The sequence below is a fragment of the Chiloscyllium punctatum genome, chromosome 40, assembly GCF_047496795.1.
Source record: "Chiloscyllium punctatum isolate Juve2018m chromosome 40, sChiPun1.3, whole genome shotgun sequence".
Classification (NCBI taxonomy): domain Eukaryota; kingdom Metazoa; phylum Chordata; class Chondrichthyes; order Orectolobiformes; family Hemiscylliidae; genus Chiloscyllium; species Chiloscyllium punctatum.
In genome coordinates, this window is record NC_092778.1 from 1,381,319 (window position 1) to 1,405,082 (window position 23,764).

Sequence of the window (23,764 nt, forward strand, 5' to 3'; positions counted from 1 at the left end):
GTCTTGGTCATCCTCCAACCAAGTCTCTGCAATGGCTATCAGGTCATAGAAATTTATTTATATTTGTACTAACGGTCAATGTGTTTTGTCACAAATACTGGTTGCATTCATAGAATTTTTAACACTGGTCTTTTGCCATTTTTTGCAATTTCTGGTTTTATTTCAGAGTGCATTCTGAAGTTTATATCTCTGACCCTTCCCGCCACACTGTGATTATCATGACCCAAATTGCTACCCTACTTTGTTGTTGCCCTCTAATTTGCCATATCTCCTCTCAATTGATCCCTTGCCTTCACTATTTATTTTGAAACCCATTTTACTGCCCTTAATATGCAACTCACCAGAAATTATTCCCAGCAAGATTCATTTGAAGGCCATCCCTCCAGTTCAACTTCCACTTTCCCTTTTTACTGGTGCCACTGCCCAATGAATCAAAACCCATTTCTTCTACACCAGTCTGAGTCATGTCAGCATCTCTTATTTACCTCACGCCAGTCTGCTTGTGGGTCATATAATAGTCCAATGAGCTTTGAAGTTCTGATGTTTAATTTGCTCTCTAGCTGCTCATAATTCCTAACTACAACGTCTTTCCTAGTACTGTCTATGTTGTTAATACCTATGTGGACCATGACAACTGGATTCTCCTCCTCCCATTAGAGGTTCCTCTTCAACTTACAGCAGATATAGCAAGCCAACTTGGAAGATTGCTCTTGGCTGCAGACAACTCTGTCTATCTCCCTGACTATACCATGCCCCACTGCTGCAATATTGTAGTGTATTCTTCCACTTCAATAGCTTTCCGTACCATGGTACCATTGTCACTTCACATATCCAACTTGCAGCCACCATTCTCATCTGTACTAATGGCAAGAATCTTGAATCTGTTGTACAATTGAAAAAGATGAAGCTCATCCATCTCCATCTCCTTTATCCCTTTACCAATCTTACTTGCAGTGACACTCTCCTGATTATGATCACTGACCAAATCAGACCACCTTATCCTATTCCTATCTTAAAGGATGTGATCATGTCATAACCCCCACCAAACCACTGTCACCAATGTGTTGCAGGATCTGCACTTCAATTTCCAACTCAATGACTCAGAGTTGAAGCTCCTTAAGCTGCAAACACTTACTGCAGATGAGGTTGCCCAGGACAATCCTTGGTATTACAACACCACCTCTGCCATGCAACCTTTATTATGTGTTAATTAAATGATCTGCTTTGATTAATACAATTTATTGCTTCTTATGATCTTTACAACTGCTAGGAAACCTTACTATTAACAAAACATCACATTTACTAATAAACAAAGAAATACAAACCAACCAATGAACTAGCTGTTTTCCTCTGACATCATGCTTTGATTTAATTCAGAACTCAGTACTGTTTCCTCCACGTTGGAGATTTTAAACATATTGAGGATCTATTTGCTGAATGCATCTATTCAAGCATGTCCATGAGCCTCTGGCTGCCTGTCATTTTAATTTTCTACTCTATCCCAATTCTGACATCTCTAACCTAGTCTCCTTTGCTGTTCAACTAGGCCTTAGGGAAACTTGAAGAGAACTCTCATCTTCCAGTCAGTCACTTCATACTGGGTCATGGACTGACTACAAAAAACTCCATCCATAAGCACTGCATCTTTTTTTTTTCAGATTGCAACTTTTGTGAATTTGCTCTTGGTATATACAGTTATTCCAGACTTACATTTTGTTTTTTTGTGCTTGTCCCATTATCATTTCTCTTTGGTTTACACTATCATCCTTTTCTTATTCCATTGTATTTCTCTTGCCTTCCACATTGTTACAGATGTTCCCTTTTATTTATTCCATCCCACCATGATTACCTTAAGATTTTCCTGCCTTGTACTTGCTTTGCGGCCTTTGACTTGAAACATTGACTATTTTTCTCTTTTGACATGTTCGCTGACCTGAATATTCCCAGTATTTTGTGCTTTTGTTTCAGATGTGAAGCCTCTGCAGTATTTTGCTTTTATATTAAAAAAAAGCCTCGTCTGCCCTCATTCTTTTCCTCCTTTTCCTTCCTTCTCCCACATATCCACTACATAAAGGCACAAGTTAATAATTATAGTTTATTTAGTGATAGTTGAGAGAAACTCTGAACTAATTTTTTAATCAATCAGTGTTTCTTGAAAATCCTAGGGCAACTAAGATGAAACATCATTCTGCTTTCTTCCCAGGCACAACAAACTCCTTGTTGAAATCCCATGTTCAGAAGAGTAATCGGCTCCATTCCAGATTCAACCAATGGACTGAACACAGCTACTCAAATCCAGTGCCCAAATTGCTCGACTGTGGTGGTGATATGGACTCTCCAAACTCTGTCAAATCTCACTTTCAGGAATATGCATCCAAGTTCAATCTGCAACCCTTCTATAGTCATATAGGTGAACTACAGGGAGGCATCCCAGTATTTGTGCAGAAAAGGTAATTGTATTCCAATTTTGTCTGTACCTTGTTATTTACTGTAGGTCTTTCCAAACCAAATAATATAATACCCATCTCTGGTATCCTACTCTGAGACAAATGTTGGTGGGGATCACTGTGCTGGATGGAGTCACTGCAGGTGTTCCTCAGAAGAGTGTTCCAAGCCCTCAGTTGCTTTAACAATGACCTACCTTATGTTGTAAGACCAGAGGTGAGAATAATCACTGATGACTGCGCACAGTTATCACAATTTGTGACTCTTCAGTTATCAGGGCAGTCCATGTCCATATATAGCAAGAGAACATGTAGACTTGGGTGAGTAAGTATCAACTATCATACCTCCTTAGTGTGAGGCAGTAGCCATCGTTTTAATGCATTCACAGGATGTGGGCATTGCTGGTTAGACCAGTATCTGTTGCCCATCCTTAATTGCCCAGAGGTCAGTTGAGCTGAGAGTCTTGAGTCACACGTAGGCTAGACCAGATAAGATGTTCTTCCCTAAAACAACTCCAAAAGGAGAGAATTTACTATCTTAACCTTTTATTCAATGACATTATAATTACTTGGAACCTCTGTGAACATTTGGGTGTTACCATTTACCAGAAACTGAACTGGATCAGCCACATTCTGGTCTCCCTGCTATAGGAAGGATGTGGTGAAACTTGTAAGGGTTCAGAAAAGATTTACAAGGATGTAGCCAGGGTTGAAGGGTTTGGACTGTAGGGAGAGGTTGAATAAGCTGGCGTTTTTTTTACCCAGAGCATCAGAGGCTGAGGGGTGACCTTATGCAAGTTTATAAAATCATGAGGGGCATAGATAGGGTGAATAGCCAAGGTCTTTCTCCCAGGTTAGGAGAGTCCAAGACCAGAGGGCACAGGTATGAGATGAGAGGGGGATTATTTCAAAGTGACCTAAGGGGCTACTTTTTCATGCAGAAAATGGTGCTTGTGTGGAATGAGCTGCCAGAGGAATTGGTGGAGCCTGGTACATTTACAGCATTTAAAAGACATCTGGATGGGTACATGAATAGCAAGACCGTAGAGGGATATGGACCAAATACTGGCAAATGGGACTGGATTAATTCAGAATATCTGGTCAGCATGGATGAGTTGGACCAAAGGGTTTGTTTCCTAGCTGTATGACTCTGTGACTTTAAGACATAAATACTGTGGCTACAGTAGTAAGTCATAAATTAGGAATTTTGAGCAAGCCCCTTACCTCCTGATTCCCAAAGCTTTTTCACCACTTAAAGGCACATGTCAAGAGTATGATGGAAGACTTTGCACTTGTCTGAATCAGCATAGCTTACCAACATCCAGAACAAAGCAGCCCACTTCATTCATGCCACATTCACTCCTTCCACCACCAAAACACAGAGGCAGCAGTGTGTGCCTTCTACAAGATACCCTGCAGCAACTTGCCCCCACTCCTTTGATTGCACCTTCTAAACCGGCTGCCGCTGCCACCTAAAAGGTCAAGGCAGGGGCACCATCAGCTGCAAACTCACTTCAAAACTTCACAAAGCCATGCACAATCCTGACATGGAACTATATCCCTGTTCCTTTACCGTTACTAGGTCAAAAGTATCCTGACAATACCGTGGGTCTTCCAACTGCACATGGATTGTAACAGCTCAAGAAGGCTGGTTACTACTGCCTTCTCCAGTGCAAATAGGAATGGAAAATAAATGCTGGCTTAGGCAGCAACATCCATGTCCTTCAATAAAAGACAAAAATAATTGCGGGATAAATAATTTGTATTGACTGATTTCATGACTTCACGAAAGTGCACCATTTTAACAGACATGGAAAGTTTCTTTTCAGTTCCCCTCCTGCACTCTGGGTTCTTGTACCTGAAAAACAAGCCTGTGTTCCAGCAAATTAGTTTCCTGACTGTAAAATAGGCAGTTAATATCTGAAGTTTGTTTACATTCCCAGTGTTTGTAATGTTCTCAGGAGGTTGTAGTATAATGGAAATATCACTGGGCTAATATTCCATCGCTGAAAATAGTCCTTTGGGGAAATGGTTCGAACCCCACAATAGCAGATGGTAAAATTTGAATTCAATAACAATCTGGGACGAAAAGGTAGTTTAATGGTAACCTTGTCATCATCATTGATTGTCATAAATATTGCTTTGTAATATCCTTTATAGAATGACATCTGCTATCCTTGCCTGGTTTGGCCCAGATGTGACACCAAACCCACAACAATATGGCTGACACTTAACTGCCCTCTGAAAAGGTTTAGCAAATCACTCAGTTCAAGATTATTGAGGAGTTAGCAAGTTTTGAGAAGATTTGTAGCTCCGATTGGGGTTCTGGATGTAAGTTTGCTCGCTGAGTTGATCCTTACTGGCATAAAATTCACAGAGGAGGGAAACAACAATAAACTGCCATTCCTAAATGTCACAGTAGAGCAAACAGACAATGGGAAATATCAAACCAGCGTGTACAGGAAAACAACACATATGGACCAAATACTGAACTACAGAAGCATTCATCCCAAATCCACAAACGAAGCTGCATTAGAACATTATTTCAACGAACCACCACACACTGCAGCACAGAGGAACTACGAAGAGCAGAGGAAAATCACCTATACTGTGTATTAAAAAATAATGTGTACCCAATGAACAGACGATCTGCCGATTTCTCAGCAACAAACCCAAACAAGCAGACAAAACATGTCCAGAAATCCCAGCCACTCTCCCCTACATCAAAGACATCTTGGAAATGACTGTCAGACCACTGTGACCTCTTGGCATCATGGTAGCCCACAAACCCACCAACACACTAAAACAGCAGCTAATGAACTTGAAAGACCCTATACAGACAACAAGCAAAATGACTGTCATTTACAAAACATCTTGCAAGAACTGTAACAAACATTACATTTGGACAAACAGGCAGAAAACTAGCCACCAGGATACATGAACATCAGTTAGCCACAAAAAGACATGACCCACCATCACTGGTATCCTTACATATAGATGAGGAAAGACACCACTTCAACTGGGACAACACATCCATTCTAGGGCAAGCCAAACAGACATGCACAAGAATTCTGAGAAGCACGGCATTCCAACCAGAACTCTATCAACAAACGTATTGATTTGGACCCCATTTACCACTCTCTGAGAAAAAGAACAGGAAATGACATTACCACAGGAAATGACATCGCCAACCCAAGGAAACCTAAATGCATAAATAGAAAGCAGGTCATAACACCAGTGCTTCACCGGAGGTTTGATGATGATGATGCTACCTAGAATGGAGACGAAATGTTGAAAATGAACCTTCTAGCTCAGTGAGCAAACTTGCATCCAGAATCACTAAGGAGTGGAGAATAAATGTTGGAGGAGAAAGTGAGGACTGCAGATGCTGGAGATCAGAGCTGAAAATGTGTTGCTGGAAAAGCGCAGCAGGTCAGGCAGCATCCAAGGAGCAGGAGAATCGACGTTTCGGGCATGATTCCTGAAGAAGGGCTCATGCCCGTAATGTCGATTCTCCTGCTCATTGGATGCTGCCTGACCTGCTGCGCTTTTCCAGCAACACATTTTCAGAATAAATGTTGGCCCAGCCAAGGACACTCTTGATCCACGAATGAATTCAGAAAAACACTTTCAAAAGTATTAGGGATGGTAGCAATCCCATTTAAGCATTTTACCTACTGGACTTATCATATTAACAATAGAGTTCTCAGGAATGGGAAAATAACTATCAACTCAGTAAGTCCCTCCCTTTTTAACAGCTACCACTCTGATCTGCAAAAATATACCCAATTGATTCTATTTTACTTGCATCGGCCACAACAATAAGGAACCTGTATAAGTTATTCTATAATACTATTATTCTTTCACTGAAGAATTTCTGCCTAAATTCCTCCCTCCCTCCTCTTATTGTTCTTTGATATTTGACCCTTGCACTGTATGGAATATAGAATATAGAATAGAACAGCACAGGGACCAGTCCTTAAACCCACTCTGTCTGTGCTGATGCAAGATGCTATTCTAAACTAATCCCATCTGCCGGCACATGGTCCATATACCTGTGTACTTTGCCTGTTCACCTGTGTGTCTAAACTGTTTATTAATAGCTTTCATAATGTTGAAAACTGCCTAGTTAAATCCGGTAACATATAATTTATCAATTGAAAGCAACAATAGACAATACTGAACATAACTGAAATCCTCTGCCCAACATCCCTCCTTTGTCATACTAGCTTTTCAAACATCTCTTGTCCACTGACTGATGAAGATGCACACATTCATTGAAAGCATCTGTGCAGCACCTCACTCAATGATGACCTGTTAACCCACCTAATGCCTGCCCTCAGTCTCATTGTATGGCACGAAGCAACCTTCTGAAACAAGATCCGCCCATAAACAATCTTTGGATCAAGAAATGGAAAACATGAGAAGGCATAGATTCATGCAGCATGGAAGTAACCTCTTTGGCCCAAGTCGGCTGCACCGATCAGACCTAATCCCACTTGCTAACATTTCATCCATATCCACCTGAACCTGTCCTATTCTTAAACCTGTCCAGATATCTTTAAATGTTGTATTTGTACCAGTCTCCACCACTTCGTCGGGCAGCTCGTTCCATACACGCACCACCTTCTATGTGAAAACGTTACCCCTCTGGTCCTTTATAAATCTTTCTCCTCTCATCTTAAACATAGACCCTCTAGTTTCAGACTCACCCGCCCCCAGCAAAAAGATAACAAAAACTGAAGTTACTGGAAATGCTGAGAAGGTCTGGCAGCATCTGTGAAGAGAAATTAGGGAGTTAACATTTTGGGTCCAGTGACCCTTCCTCAGAACTAGGAAAAAGATCTTGGTTATTCAACCTAGCCACACCCCTAATGATTTTATAAACCTCCATAATGTCATCCCTCAGCCTCTGACACTCCAGGGAAAATAGACCCAGCCTATTCAGCCTCTCCCCATAACTCAAATGCTTCAGTCCTAGAACATCGTTGTCAACCTTTTCTTCACCTCTCAAGTTTAACAACTTCCTTTCAATAGAAGGGTGACTATAATTTCTAAAAGTGGCCTCACCAATGTACTGTACAGCTGCAACATGACATCCCAACTCCTTTATTCAGTGTTCTGACCAATGAAGGCAAATGTGCAAAACACCTTCTTCAGCACCTTGTCTATCTGCAACTCCACTTTGAAGGAACTATGCACCTGCACCCCTAGGCCTCTTTGTTTGGTAACATTTCCGAGGGCCCTAACATTAAGTATATAAGTTTTGGCCTGGTTTACCTTAGCAAAATGCCACACTTTACATTTATCAAAGTATCTTGTGGCAAACTCCATCTGTCAAACTGCAGACTTTGAACAACCATAGCTTAAGTGGTCCTTGATAAAATGGATCAGAACAGTGGACCTCCTCAGCTAGGACCTGAGTAGTAACCCATTATGCTCATATTACTGAATAGTATCCTCTCTAAATCACCTATTATTTGGGTTTGGCAATTTGCATTCACTTAATGAATAAATACATTTATGAATGTCTACAATCTACATTATACATGCTAATAGGATATTTCAAAATTATGATATGAGCATTATTATTTTTATGTACTGGTATAACGTTTCTGATGTATCTCTAAATTGAATAGTATTTGGTACACATTTGATTTTCAGTTGTGCATAAAGCATATTGAATGTGAACAATGCTGTCTATTTATTTCATTTCAGCATAGAACAATCATCAACATGGAATCAGTCTCGAAGCCCTGAGTTAGCAGAGATGCCACCTCAGTCCAGGCTACTTCAATATTGTCAAAATCAGTTGCATAACACAGGACAACAAAATGCTCCTCATCTCTTTGACAGGATGGTTAAAGACCCTTCAAAGTACCCCATATGTAGCCTTTATCCTTTCCCATCTCCTGAGCTACCACCGAACAATTGTTACCCTTTTCATCTGCAGAATCCTCTGCTCTTGGACTTTGCACAGACATCTCATGCTCCGTTGGGACAGAATTATGCAGGAGAAGCATCTTCAGATTTATTGGATCATCATACCCTGGAAACTATAGGCCACAGCGCAAACTCTACAATCTTAGCTGACAAAACATACACAGGGCACCATTACCATCAGGAGCCAGAGATATCCTATCATTCCAGTATTAACTCAAAGACATTTCAAGGAACAGTTGAGGTAGGGGATGTTGTAACTTATAGTTCTGGTTAATTCTATACTTACAGTTTATGTTTGACCTTTAAAAAATAAATGATATGGTTAAACTGCTTAAAATCAATTGTATATTTAAAATGTGTTGTGAAGACTATGATTTTGCTTGTTCTGTGCAGTAGTAACCTGGATAAACCACTTGGGTTTGATATTTCCTTTAATCCAGATTTATAGAACATACCAGAAGCTGAATATCAGCTTTCAACCAGCTAGACTTTAGTGTCATTTAACTACTCACATGTATACTATTTTTTTGAATCAGAAGTTGCTTTCTGTCATAAAAAAGCAAGGTAAAGAACTGCCGATACTGGAGATCTCAAACAAACAGAAATTGCTCAAGAAACTCAGCAGATCTGGCAGCATCTGTGGAGAGAGAAAAAGTTAATTCTTCCTTCCTTCACAGATGCTGCTTAACATGCTTAGTTTCTCCAGTAATTTTTATTTTCTCTTATTGTATTCAGAGTTTAGTATGTTTCTATTTTCTGTTAACATTAAGTGTTCTATCAGATATTAGATGGAGTTTAATTTTGATAAATGAGAGGCATTGCATTTTGGTAAAACAACCAAGGGTAGGATTTATACAGTCAAAAGTCAGGCCTTTGGTAGCCTTGTAGAACAGAGAGACTTTGGAGTTCAGGTACATAATTCTTTGAAATTTGCATCACATACACATAGGGTGGTTAAGAAGGCATTTAGCATGCTTGCCTTTGTTGCTCAGACCTTTTAGAGTATTGGAGTTGGGATGTTGTGTTGAAGTTGTACAGGACGTTGGTGAAGCCTCTTCTGGAATACAGTGTCCACTTCTGGTTACCTTGTTATAGGAAGGATATTATTAAACTGGAGAGGGATCAGAAGAGATTTACCAGGATATTACTAGGACTGGAGGGTTTGAGTTATGTGGAGAAGCTAGATAGGCTGGGAAGTTTTTCACTGGAGCATAGGAGGTTGACAGATTTTCTTATAGAGGTTTATAAAATCATGAGGGGTATAGAAAAGTTGAATGGCAGGTGTCTTTTCCCTGTGGTGGGGGATTTCAAGACTAGGGGGCATATTTTAATGTGAGAGAAGAAAGATTTTAAAAAGACATGGGGACAGTTTTTTATGCAGAATGGTAACGTATGGAATGAACTTCCAGAGGAAGGCATGTATGGGGATAGAGTTACAATGTTTAAAAGATAATTAGGTATGTACATGAATAAGAAATGTTTGGACTGAAGGGTCTGTTTCCTTGCTGTATGACTCTATTAGATGAAGAGCTTGTTTGTCAGAATGTAATTAATAGTAGATTCAAAAATAATCTTCATGCACCACATCTTGTCTTGGACAATATCTATCTGTCACCATTTTTACATTTTTTTCATTTGTTCTTACCTTTGCATCAGGTAGAGTTAGATTATAATTTGAATGAATGACAAAAGGTTGAAACATGAGCTGACAATTCACTGGTGGGCATCTGTCGCCACCAAAAAACATAACATCTGCTGAGTGACCAATGCTTCTAAATTTCCTAGCTGAGTCCATTTGCATTGTCTGATTCCCTTTTTGTGTAGATCCATTCATGGCTGGATCTAGCACTGGAATCAAGAAGTAGAAATTTAAAGAACATGCGGATAAATAGAAACAACTTGATCCACTTGAGATCTGAACAATGTGAATTGGAGAGATCCTGTTTCTGTATTCTATACAGAAAAGTTTTAATAATTCACATTTTTAACTAATGTTTTGAGTGAGTTATTATTATAGATCTTGCTGCTTGGATTATATTTATTTTGCAGACACTTTAAGTTGCTAATAACCTTTTAGGGTGTTGGAAATAGATTCATTAGAAGCTTTCAAAAGGTAACTTGAAGGAGCAAGCTATTAATAGGTGTTTGGGTAAAGAGCCAAGGAGTGGACTAACTGGATTTGATAGGCCATTGGCTCCCTCCAGTGCTCTATGACTCTTATACTAATTAAGACATTTTTAGTGCACTTACAGGCTGCTTATGATCCCTCCAGCAGGTGCTTTAAATGCACAGTAACAAAATGTTCCAGCTGCCATTATTAGTAATTTCTCTTTTACAATGTGCCTCCAACTTGAAGTGTATCATTGTTAAAAATAATATCAAATCTGCATGTTTAGGTGGGTATGACTTGCTGTTTAGTTCGTAGGTGTATTCCTCAATGTGGAACTCTGGTAAATATCTTATATTTGCTTGTAAATCTCATCCATAGAAATTGTTTAAATGGTTGCAGTTGAAAATTCAGCAATGGGACCTGCTTTTGATCACAGACCTTTGCTGACAAGAAAAGTGCCTTTCTGAATCTTGAATGAGGACTAGATTGGAGCCAGCATGTGGTAGCAATACATATTTTTTAAAATTCATTTGTGGCATGTGGGAATCATTGGCTATGTCACTTTAATTGCACTTGAGAAGGTATTTTAAAAAGCATTAAGGTGGACAAGTTGCCAGGTCCTGATCGAATCTATCAATGTGAGGGAGGCAGGTGAGGAAATTGCTGGGACCTTGCATGAAATCTCTATGCTCTTTAGTAACAGGACAGGTTCCAGAGGCCTGGAGAATAGCCAAAGTTGTTCCTTGGATTAAGAACAACAACAGGGATAATCCAGAAAATTATAGCTTGGTGAGCTTTACATCAGTGGTGGAAATTATTGGAGAAGAATTTTTAGGAATACGATTTACTGGCATTTAGACAACTATGGACTTATTAGCGATAGGCAGCATGGCTTTGTGTATGGAGGCCGTGTCTCACAACTTGAGTCTTTTGAGGCAGTTACAAAGATGATTGATGAGGACAGGGAAGTGGATTTTGTCTATATGGACTTTGGCAAGCCCTCAATTACAGGCAGATTCAAAAGGTGAAGTCATGAGGAATCTGCAGTGGCTAGTAAGATAGATCCAGAACAGGCTTAGTTATATAGTCAACAGTGAAGGAGGTTATCTGAGATTACCAAGAGAGTTGGATCAATTGGGCCAGTGAGCTGAAGAGTGACAGATGGAGTTGACTTTGGATAAATGCGAATTATTGCATTTTAATAAAACAAGCAAGGGCGGCACTTATATAGTTAATGGTAGGGCCCTCAGTGGTATTGTCTAACAAATAGACTTAGGATTCCAGGTACATAATTCTTTGAAAATTGCATCACAGGTAGACAGGGTGGTTAAGAAGGCATTTAGCATATTTGCCTTCATTGCTCAGACCACTGAGTATAGGAGTTGGGACATCATGTCAAGGTTGTACAGGACATTGGTGAGGCTACTTATGGAGTACTGTATACAATTCTGGTTGCCCTGCCATAGGAAGTATATTGCTAAATTGGAGAGGATTCAGAAAAGATTTATCAAGATATTGCTGGGATTGGAGAGTTTGATTTATTAGGAGAGGCTGGATAGGCTGGGACTTTTTCACTGGAGCATAGGAAGTTCTTTATAGAGATTTAGTGGGGCGGCACGGTGGCACAGTGGTTAGCACTGCTGCCTCACAGCGCCAGAGACCCGGGTTCAATTCCCGCCTCAGGCGACTGATTGTGTGGAGTCTGCACATTCTCCCCATGTCTGCGTGGGTTTCCTCCAGGTGCTCCGGTTTCCTCCCACAGTCCAAAGATGTGCAGGTCAGGTGAATTGGCCATGCTAAATTGCCCGTAGTGTAGGTAAGGGGTAGATGTAGGGGTATGGGTGGGTTGCGCTTCGGCGGGGCGGTGTGGACTTGTTGGGCCGAAGGGCCTGTTTCCACACTGTAAGTAATCTAATCTAATCTAATCTAATTTATAAAGTTATGAGGGGCATAGATGAGGCGACTAGCCAAGGTCTTTTCCCTAGGACGAGGGAGCACAAAACTAGAAGGCATATTTTTAAGGTGAGAGAAGAAAGATTTAAAAGGGACCTGAATGGAAATTTTTTCACACTGAGGGTGGTTTGTATGTGGAATGAACAGCCAGAGATAGTGGTAGTTGCAGGTACAGTTACAACATTTAAAAGACATTCAGAAATGTACATGAATAAGACAGCTTAAGAGGGACATATGCCAAACACAGGCAAGTGGGACTAGTTTAGTTTGGGAAACTTGATTGGCATGGGCGAGTTGGATTGAGAGGTCTGTTTCCATGTTGTATGACTCTATATACAACACAGGTTGTACAGCAATGTTGTTTTTCTGACTGGAGAACTGTGACCAACGGTGTTCCTCAGTGGTCAGTGCTGGTATTCCTGTTGTTGGTGACATACGTATAATGATTTGGAGGGAAATGTAGGTGTCCTTATTAGTAAGTTTATGAATGATCCAAAGACTGGGGCAGCTGTGGATCATGAGGTAGATTGCTGGAGGATACAGCAGGATGTAGATGAGCTGGATACTTGGACAGAGAAATGGTAGATGGAGTTTAATCCAGACAAATGCAAGGTGTTGCATTTGAAAGATCTAATGCAGGATCTAATACAGTAAATGCAAATACAGGCAGAGCTTTTATAAAGGGATTTAGGTGCATAGGTCCACAGTTCTCTGAAAGTGGTAACACAAGTGGATAAGGTGGTCAAGAAGGCATGCCTTCAATGGTCAGGGCAGAGAACATAAAAATTGGTAAGTCATGTTGCATCTGCATAGAATTTTAGTTAGGCCACATTTGGAATATTGTTTATAGTTTTGGTCGCCACACTACAAGAAGGATGTGGATGCATTAGTGGGTATATAGAAATGGTTCACCAGGATGTTGCCTGACTTGGATGATATTAGCTATGAAGACAGATTGGACAAACTTGGTTTATTTTCACTTGAATGTTAAAGGATGAGGAGTGACCTGCTGTTTACAAAATTATAACAGGCAGATATATGAATAGGCAAGGAATAGAGGAATTCATACTGTGTAGATGTGAAAGGCTTTTGATTTAGAAAAGCATGTGTCAGTGCAGTCTTAGTGGGATGAAGGCCCCGCTCTTTGTTCTTTGGAACTTGCACGTGGTTGTGCTCCTATGTATTTGCTATCTTCGTCCTTTGAGGTGTTGGAGGTAGCAAGGTTGGAGGTGCTTTCAGAGGACCCACAAAGAGTTGCTATTGTGCATCTTGTAGATGGTACACTGCTTCCATTGTGCATCACTGGTGAAAGGAATTAACGTTGAACGTGTTAGATGTGGTGCCAGCCAAGCAAACTGCTTTGTCTTAGATGGTCTCGAGTATTGTTGGAGCTGCACCTGTCCAGCCAGGTTCCATCACTCTTCTGACTTCTGGCCTTGTCGATGACAGGATGTGAGTTCCTCCCCTTGCAAAGATTGCATGTGCATTTTTGTGGAGGAAGATTAATTTTTAGTTAAGGTTTCAGCATTTGACAATAACTTCTTTTACTAAAATTGAGGATGAAGGGGGCATTCACCTTCAAGTCTCTGAGCTACAAAGATGATAATCTTGCATATGTTTCTGTATACAAAATTTTAGTTGCTGTTATTTTAATTCCTTATCTCATTTTTTTGTGATAAAGCCCTAAAAATTGAAACTCCCTGTATAAACTTGTCACATTTAATTACATTTCTGGCCAGTGGTGAGTAAAGGTGTAATGCTTCAGTTTTGCATCTTACAGTTGTCTTGGCAATGTAGCCAAAATTTCCTATAATCCAACCTTCTTTACTTCTCAATTTCCCAAATTTCATCAAGTTTTCGATTTATTACAAATAATATGAGGTTAGGTTCAAGTATATAATTTAAAATGGATATTGAACCATACCTTTTGTGTGCTGACTGAATAATCCTCGATTCTTTATTGTCACTTCTGGGCATGATAGTCTTGACTTCAAGTGTGCACAGAAGATTGACTGAACCTTATGTACAAATATCATTTTGAAGATTAGAGAGGCTTTCCAAGTGCTTCTTTGGAACCTAAATTTAAGCTGATGACACGGAGTTTGAATCAAAGCCCAGCAGCCTTTCTTCCTGAAATTAATTTGTTATACTTTTTGAAGGTGAGAGATAGTTCCTGTGTTTACATTTCAAACATCCAGGCAGTTAACAAAAACTATTTGAAATAACAATGCATGCAAATTAATAGACTAATGATAAATATTCTGTTGAACTATTGAAGATAAACATTTACAGACATTATCACCCCATTTTACAAACTCAGATCTGAATACTCTGGAGAATTTGTAGAGAATTACCATAATTTAAATCCCATCACATATTGTTAAAATCTACTGCTCTGAATGTGATGGAAAAAGATGTTTAACAGGTTAAACTTGAAATTATATTTTTTTCTTTTTGATACCTGTGCTTTTTGTTTCAGGAGTCACAATTGCAATTGAAGAAGTGACTCATAACTGTTGCGAGCTGGGGATTGGGGGAAACGTGCCTCTTCCTCTTCCTCTTCCAATCCTAATTTCGCAAACTGAGTTTCCAATCAGACCCAAACCATCAGAAATAAATCTGCCATAAAGCAACATGCTGGAGAAACTTATCAGGTCTGGCAGCATCTGTTTGAAGGGTTGGGGGCGGGGGGGGCGGTGATGGGGGTGGTGGAGTTGCGTGGGCAGGAGAGAGAGAGAGTGAGTGAGTGAGTGTTGATGTTTTGAGTCAAGTCCACCATGACATTTCTTTGGGACTCCGGAAGTCAGACTGCAGTCAGTTCAACATTTTAACTCTGCTTCTTACTTCACAGATGCTAACAGACCTGCTCAATCACTCCAGCACTTTTTATTTCAGATTTCTAGCATCCACAGTATTTTACTTTTATTAGATAAATGCGCAAAGCGGGAACTAAGCTTTGCTTGTCTCACCAACTTCTGACACACACCAACCCACATGCTGGCGAAAAGAGCTGGTGAGTAACTCTTGTCTAATTATGTACATGTTCCAGCTACTGACGCATACATTTTCAAAAAATAAATTTGAACTGTGATGAGGAATACAAATTACTTAGTTTTAAGTTTTTACTTGTAGTTTCTGTAATAGGTCATGATGTGAAGTAAGTCTGGCACCAAAACTTAAGGTATTGGAGAAAGGCTGGAACTGTGCACTACTGAGTGGCACCAGTTTAACAAGGTAATAAATAGAGATGAGAAATAATAGAGTGGGTATAAACTAAATTGCTGTAGGATATCAATCACAAAAAGGAGAATAGTGAGACTCGGTTAGGTGAGTTGTGAGATGTATGTTGTGAGTTGGTTGATGTCTCGTTGAATTCAATGCAACACACATTTGAGGTCATTTGGTAAAGAGAGAGATTGCACCGCACACAAACCCTAGAAAGTAGTAACGAACCTGGTGGTACGGCTACACTTGAGGTTAATGTATTCATCCAGGGTATTGGAGGTAAAAATGTCAACTAAGGCAATGCCTATCCTAAAGCATCTGACCTATGAAGAGTGATTGAAGAGATTGGTTTTTACTTCATTAACTTTTTCCAGATTTATTAAGGGAAGAGATTGAAATTTAATAAACTATAAAACTAGGGAGTGCTGGATCAAGCTTAGCAGAAGGCAGATTCAAACTCAATTGCTTTATGCAGATGCTGGTAAATATGTGGAATAGACCATCTGGTAAGAATATATAGATATAGTGTATGGAAAATGCCCATGAATAACTGAATAATCCTTGATGATCTCTAAAGCTTTTCCAGTTCTGTCCTTTCCCACATTCTAACAGCTTGCTAGCCTCTAAAAGGCTTGTCAGAAAGAGATAATCCTTTACAGGCTTACATTGGTAATTACATTGCAATGACTGAGAATAGAATAGAATTTTGCGTGGTCACAATGAATTTTCTTCTTTGCTGATAATTTGCCACCTATGTTCATCAGTAGGTGGGATTGGAAGAGGCAAAAAAACACACTCTTGGAGATGAAAATGTGTGATAAATAAGGTTAGGAAGTTGCAAGTGCAAGTTTTAACATGGAGTTATGAGATAGTGGCAATAACATAATATTTCACTCAAAGAAGGGGAAGATTGGGCACTTCATATGCTGAAATCCAAAGTATTCAGGAAGCATCAGGAAGGAAATAAAAGGGAGGAGAAGATGGTGACGGTATTGATCTTTACTTAATATTAATTAATGGCTACCTATTAGTCCTAAAATACTAAAGGGAGATAATATAGTTGAGAAGCAGAATTTGGTTGGAATGAAGTAGCAGAACACGAACTGTTACCTCTACATGGCTAGATTTATGCTGTAAATGAGATGAATGGGAATTTAGAGAAACACTGATATCATGAAGCATGCTGCCAGACTTGATGTGTTTCTTCAGCATCCTCTGTTTTTGTTTCAGATTTCCAGCATCCTCAGTTCTTTGTTTTATTTCATGAAAAAGAGTCTAGATTGATTCAAACAATAAATTGATAGGCAAAACAGTCATTTCAAGTGGGAGTTCTTAAAAGAAGAGACGGTGATGGAGAGAGTAGATACAATTCCACAAGGAAGAAAGAATTGCTCTGATAGATAGAACTTCCTGGATAACTTTAAGATCGGTATTTAATTGAAATGTGAAAAGGGAAGCTTATGACAGTACGGATAGCCCCCACTATTCGAAAGTAGAGCATGCCCAGGAAATCTTTCATAGGCTGGGAATTGCGTAAAGTGAAGATGCATGATTTATATGGGGAAAAAGTAGATTTTCATAAAAGTGAAAATCCTCTTCGGATTCGCTAAAACAGGTACTAATGTAGGTCTTTCGTAAAAGCGAAATTGCATAAAGCTAATGTTCGAAAAGCAGGGGATACCTGTACAAGGTTTATGAGACAATAAAGAACTAAGCTGAATACAGAAAGTATAGAGGAGAATTAAAAAGAGTTTAAGATGGGCAAAAGGAGAGTATGAGAGTAGTTTAGTGACTAACATAAAAAGCAAGCTAACAGACTTTTTTGAATATGCAAATGATAAAAGAGTGACCAAACGATTGGTACATCCATATAGGATGAGAAAGGAGGCAGAGGGCATGAGAAAACAGAGAAGCAACAACTGGGTATTTTGTATTTGTCTTTATCACAGTGAACAAGAAGACAGTAATGAATTCAGATAAGATTAAAAAAAACAAAGATGAGCTACTTAAAAGGTTGATAGTTCTCAAAGTAGAACAGTCACCCAGTGTTGGTGAAATACATTTTAGGTTATTGAGGGTAGGAAGAATGAGAATTGTGTACACTTTAGCCAGGATCTTCTTGTCCTGTTTGGATTATGTGGGTGTTGCAAATGAATTGAGAATTGCATATGCTCTCCCTCTGTTTAAAGGAAGAGAGGGATTAATCCCAGCAAAGACAGCTTGGTTAGCTTACAAGCTTTTGGGAAAACAGCACAAAGCACTAGCTCTACAAAATACCTGACACAGGCCGATGAAATGAATATTCTCTTTCTGTGTTGTATCATTCTATGGTTCTGTGAAGTCAGTGTCATCAGTCTTCTTATTGAGATGAGATGGAATTTCTTCAGGTGATTAATCTGTGGAACTCATTGCCACAGAGGGCTGCGGTGACCAAGTCATTGAGTGGTATTTAAGACAGAGATAGGTAGGTTCTTGATTTGTAAGGGAATAAAGGGTTAGAGGGAAAGGCCGGAGGATAAGGTTAAGGAACATATCAGGTGTGATCAAATGGTGGAGCAGACTTGATGAGCCAAATAACTTAATTCTGCTTCTGTGTCAATATATTATTCAATACAACATACAATAATTGTCTTCTTCACTGTAACTGATGGCTGTACCCTATACTACTGTACAATAAGAGAAAAGAAACTCATATTCAGTTATTAATGGATATTCAATGGGGAGAACAGCAAAAGATGCTGTTTGATTAAAAAAAATCAATATTACCACAAAAGTAAAAGGTGAATGCAGTTTTTTCTGATTCTTCTGAAAATGAAAATATGTATAAAACCCTTGTGGCTTCTCTCATCATACACTGCTTTTAATCATGAAGCAGTTACAGGCATGTGATACACAAGTGATTTGATCGTAGTCTAAATGTCAGACTGTATTGATAGGAAATTTAAGTACATCTGTTTAAAATTGATACATCATTTCCAAAAGCATAAAACAGTATTTTAAATATTTAACATTGAGTGGTTTCCATCTAAAGTGAACTCATGGCAATGTTTGGAAACAAGATTTATATTCTATTAAGTACCCAATCCTGTTTCCACACCATAATGGTAGAACATTCTGTTAATACACAAGTTACTCAAATTCTCTTCCTAAATATTTTTCACTAGTTGTCTCCTATTCCTGCTCTTTCAAAATACCTCCAATTATACCACAAGTTATCTCCTGAGCACCCTTTGGTTGCTTGCATGTTTATTGCCTCACTTGTAAAATTCAGTTTTTTAAAACATTTCTTGTTAGTTAGCTGGCTGATTGCTCATCCCTAATTGGCCTTGAGAAAGTGATAGCGGCAGTATAATTCCAAATCACAATCATGTGTGGCTTGGAGACAAACTTGCAAATGGTGGCACTCCCATGTATCCAGTGGGCGGCACGGTGGCACAGTGGTTAGCACTGCTGCCTCACAGCGCCAGAGACGCTGGTTCAATTCTCCGTGTCTGTGTGGGTTTCCTCCGGGTGCTCCGATTTCCTCCCACAGTCCAAAAATGTGCAGGTTAAGTGAATTGACCATGTGAAATTGCCTGTAGTGTTAGGGGCGGGGTGAATGTAGGGGAATGGGTCTGGGTGGGTTGCGGGTCGGTGTGGACTTGTTGGGCCGAAGGGCCTGTTTCCACACTGTGAGTAATCTAATCTAATCTAATCTGCTGCTCTTGTCCTTCTAGGGGCTGGGTAATCCAAAATGGAGTACAGGAGAAAATTGTGGCTGTGAGAGCTTTTTTTTTTGAAGTATTTTAGGCCCTAGAGATGATTTCCTCGAATTCCAGGAGCAGCAATTACTGTATTATGTGCTGTTGCATTGTTTTGAAACTTGTGGGGGTAAAAAGATCAAAACAATGGAGGAAGACAGAAAAAAGGCAGTGACCACATGGTCAGCGAGGGAGAGAGAGAAAGAAACCTACACTGATAACTGACACAGCAGTGAATCTGCACAGTTGCTGCCTTTGCTGTTTGAATTCATGTATCTTTGGACATCATAGTGCATCTAGGAAAAATTAACAAACAGCAAAGTACACAGCTGAACTTGGAGGAGCCTGTGTGGGAGAGCTCACAGCACAGGAACAGATAAGTGCATAGTTTTTGTGTGTAACCTTGCTGTAAGTCTATAGTAGTGAATAGAGTGGGTTTTTTCTGGATTATATGTTTTATTGGAATCTGTCTCTTGATTAAGTTTTAAAAATATAAACCATTAGCCTGGAGAACTGTTTACGAGAACAAAACGTTGGCGCTATTTTCTGGGTCTGTAGATTGTGAAGGATTAAAGATGGCTTTTAGTCGAGTGATGATGTGGGAGTTTAGGGACAGTTTATGAGAGTTTCCATGTTACTGATGATTATGTCTGCAAGAAGTGTCTTTGGTTATGAATCCTATCACACCACATGGATTGGTTGGAATGGCAGTTAGAGGCAATAAAGAATTTGCAAGAGCTAGGGGGTGTGTCGGATGGCAGCTATAGGAAGGGAGAAAAGCCACATATACAGTCAGGTGTTTGGTTTAATTCCAGGAAAAGTAGGAGGAATAGGCAGGTAGTGCAGGAGACTTCTGTGGCAATTCCCATTTCAAACAAGTATGCTGTTTTGGAAAATGTAGCGGGTGATGGACTCTGAGGGGAATGTAGCACAAACAGCCAAGTTTCTCTGGTATCGAGACTGGCTCCAATGTAATGAGTTCCAAGCGAGCAATTATGATAGGGGACTCTCACAGGCACAGACAGACATTTCTGCGGCCATCCTGGTGCCAGGATCAAGGATGTCTCAGAGAGTGTGCAGAATGTTCTCATAGGAGAGGAACCAGTAGGAGGTCATTGTACATATTGGATCTAATGACAAAGGAAGGGAAAAGGATGAGATTCTGAAGGGAAAATATAGAAAGTTAGGCAGGAATTCAAAAAGGAGGTCCTTGAGTAATATCTGGATTACTCCCAGTGCTACTAGCTAGTGAGGTTCAGAATAGGAGGATAGAGCAGATGAATGTATGGCTGAAGAGCTGATGCAGGGGAGAAGGATTCGCATTGTTGAATCATTGGAATCTCTTCTGGGGTAGCAGTGACCTGTACAAGAAGGGTGGATTGCACCTGAATTGGTAGGGGACTAACGTACTGGCAGGGAGATTTGCTAGAGCTGCTCGGGAGATTTTAAACTAGTAAGTTGGGTGTTGTGGAGTGGGGAAACTCGGGGAAATAGTGAGGAAAGAGATCAGTCTGGGACTGGTACAGTTGGGAAAACAAGTGAGTCAAACAGTCAGGGCAGGCAGGAACAAAGCAGAGAACAAGATAGGACTGATAAATTAAACTGCATTTACTTTAGTGCAAGAGGCCTAACAGGGAAGGCGATGAACTTAGAGTATTGTTAGGAACATGGGACTGGCATATAATAGCAATTACAAAATGTGGCTCAGGCATGGACAGAACTGGCAGCTTAGTACTCCAGGATACAACTGCTACAGGAAGGATAGAAAGGAGGGCAAGAGAGGAGGGGGAGTGGCATTTTTGATAAGGGATAGCTTTACTGCTGTACTTAGGGAGGATATTCCTCATAATTCATTCAGGGAAGTTATTTGGGTGGAACTGAGAAATAAGAAAGGGATGATCACCTTATTGGGATTGTATTATCGACCCCCTAATAGTCAGCGGGAAATTGAGAAACAAATTTGTAAGGCAGTCGCAGTTATCTGTAAGAACAATAGGGTGGTTATGGTAGGGGATTTTAGCTTTCCAGACATAGACAGGGACTGCCATAGTGTTAAAGGTTTAGATGGAGAGGAATTTCTTAAGTGTGTACAAGAAAATTTTCTGATTCAGTATGTGGCTGTACCTACGAGAGAAGGTGCAAAACTTAACCTATTCTGTGAAATTAGGCAAGGCAGGTGACTGAGGTGTCAGTGGGGGAGCACCTTGGGGCCAGCAACCATAATTCTATTCGTTTTAAAATAGTGATAGAAAAGGATAGACCAGATCTAAAAGTTGAAGTTCTAAATCGGAGGAAGGCTAATTTTGATAGTATTAGGCAAGAACTTTCAAAAGCTGATTGTGGGCAGATGTTTGCAGGTAAAGGGACGGCTGGATAATGAGAGTCCACAGATAGGATATTCCTGTTAGAGTGAAAGTAAAGGGTGGTAAGTGTAGGGATTGCTGGATAACTAAAAAAATTGAGGTTTTGGTTAAGGAAAAGAAGGAAGTATATGTCAGGTATAGACAGGAGAGATTGAGTGAATCCTTGGAAGGGTATAAAGACAGTAGGAATATTAGAGTTTTGAGAAGATTTGTAGCTAAGGTTGAGGTTCTGGATGTAGGTTTTCTCGTTTAGCTGGAAGATGCATTTCCAGACATTTCGTCACCCTACTAGGTAACATCTTCAGTGGGCCTCCGGGCGAAGCACTGTTGATAATTCATGCTTTCTATTTATATGTTTGGGTTTCCAGTGGAGTGCCACAAGGATTGGTGCTGGGTCCACTGCTTTTCGTCATTTACATAAATGATTTGGATGTAAGCATAAGAGGTATAGTTAGTAGATTTGCAGATGACACTAAAATTGGAGGTGTAGTAGACCGCCAAGAAGGTTACCTCAGATTACAACACCCAATGGGCTGAGGAGTTGCAATGGAGTTTAATTAAGATAAGTGCTTGGTGCTGCATTTTGGGAAAGCAAATCTTAGCAGGACTTATACACTTAATGGTAAAGTCCTAAGTAGTGTTGCTGAAAAAGAGACCTTGGAGTGCAGGTTCATAGCTCCTTGAAAGTAGAGTCACAGGTAGATAAGATACTGAAGAAGGTGTTTGGTATGCTTTCCTTTATTGGCCAGAGTATTGACTACAGGCGGTTATACAGGACATTGGTTAGGCCACTTTTAGAATATTGCATGCAATTCTGGTCTCCTTCCTGCCAGAAGGATGTTGTGTAACTTCAAAGGGTTCAGAAAAGATTTACAAGGATGTTGCGAGGGTTGGAGGATTTGAGCTACGGGGAGAGGTTGAATAGGCTGAGGCTGTTTTCCCTGGAGTGTCGGAGGCTGTGGTGTGACCTTATTAGAGGTATATAAAACCACGAGGGGCATGGATAGGATAGTATTTTCTCCCTGGAGGAGACCACAATTAGCGGGGAAAAGGTTTAGGGTGAGCGGGGAAAGTTATAAAAGAGTCCTAAAGGGCAACGTCTTCACGCAGAGGGTGGTACTTGTATGGAATGAGCTATCAGAGGAAGTGGTGGAGGCTGGTAAAATTGCAACATTTAAAAGGCATCTGGATAGGTATATGGATAGGAAGGGTTTGGAGGGATATGGCCTGGGTGCTGGCAGGTGGGACTAGATTGGGATGGGATATCTGGTCAGAATGGACGAGTTGGACTGAAGGGTCTGTCTCTGTGCTGTACATCTCTATGACTCTAATTGTAGTCTAATACAAAGAAAAGACTCATTTTTACCTCTTGAAAATATAAACCAGTGCCATCTCTGGCTCAATGTAATGCACTCAATGTTGCTTATGCCATTTTGTAAATGTACAACTCTGCTGTGGTAAGGCTAAATGATGTACTTTCTCATCACTTCAAAAGTAGTTCATTAGATGTAGGAAGTCTTTGAGATGTCCAGGGTCACGAAAAATCCTCTATAAATGCAAGCCTTTCTTTTTCTTTCCGAACTGTAGATTGTGGATTGAGGGGTTTAGGGCATTCTGATCTCAATGTTAATAGTGGGAAGAGACAAATTGCTGTGAAGTGGTGTGATAGAATTTTCTGGTCACAAAATTGAGTTAACTTTTGGACTTTCAAAACAGAAAAAGCATGTCTAGTCCATTCTCAGACCTTTCAACGGTAGTGGTAGAGCTTTCTGAGGTTTCTGGGGCTTTGTTAGCTATGAATCATCTCTAGGTATGGAATGCAGTTGAAGAAGGAAAATAAATTTCATTACTTTAGGGAGGCTTTCTAATCTACCTATGTCATCTTTTCTACTGAAATCTGAGATCTTACATAATAGCATCTTTCTTGACAATTGAACAACTGTAGACTTTTGGTTCCACTGCTGTTATTGAAACCATTCCAGAAGG

The 23,764-nt window shown here is 40.0% G+C and overlaps 1 protein-coding gene across 3 annotated transcripts in view; it reads left to right on the forward strand.

The window, feature by feature from the left end:
- The window catches only part of LOC140464275 (probable helicase with zinc finger domain), a 444,481-nt gene that overhangs the window by 364,986 nt on the left and 55,731 nt on the right, over positions 1-23,764 (forward strand). For all 3 annotated transcript variants that reach the window (XM_072559139.1, XM_072559141.1, XM_072559140.1), the window contains 2 exons: positions 2,204-2,450; positions 8,163-8,628. In XM_072559139.1, the coding sequence (XP_072415240.1) occupies positions 2,204-2,450; positions 8,163-8,628 (713 nt within the window). The remainder of the gene's footprint in view (positions 1-2,203; positions 2,451-8,162; positions 8,629-23,764) is intronic.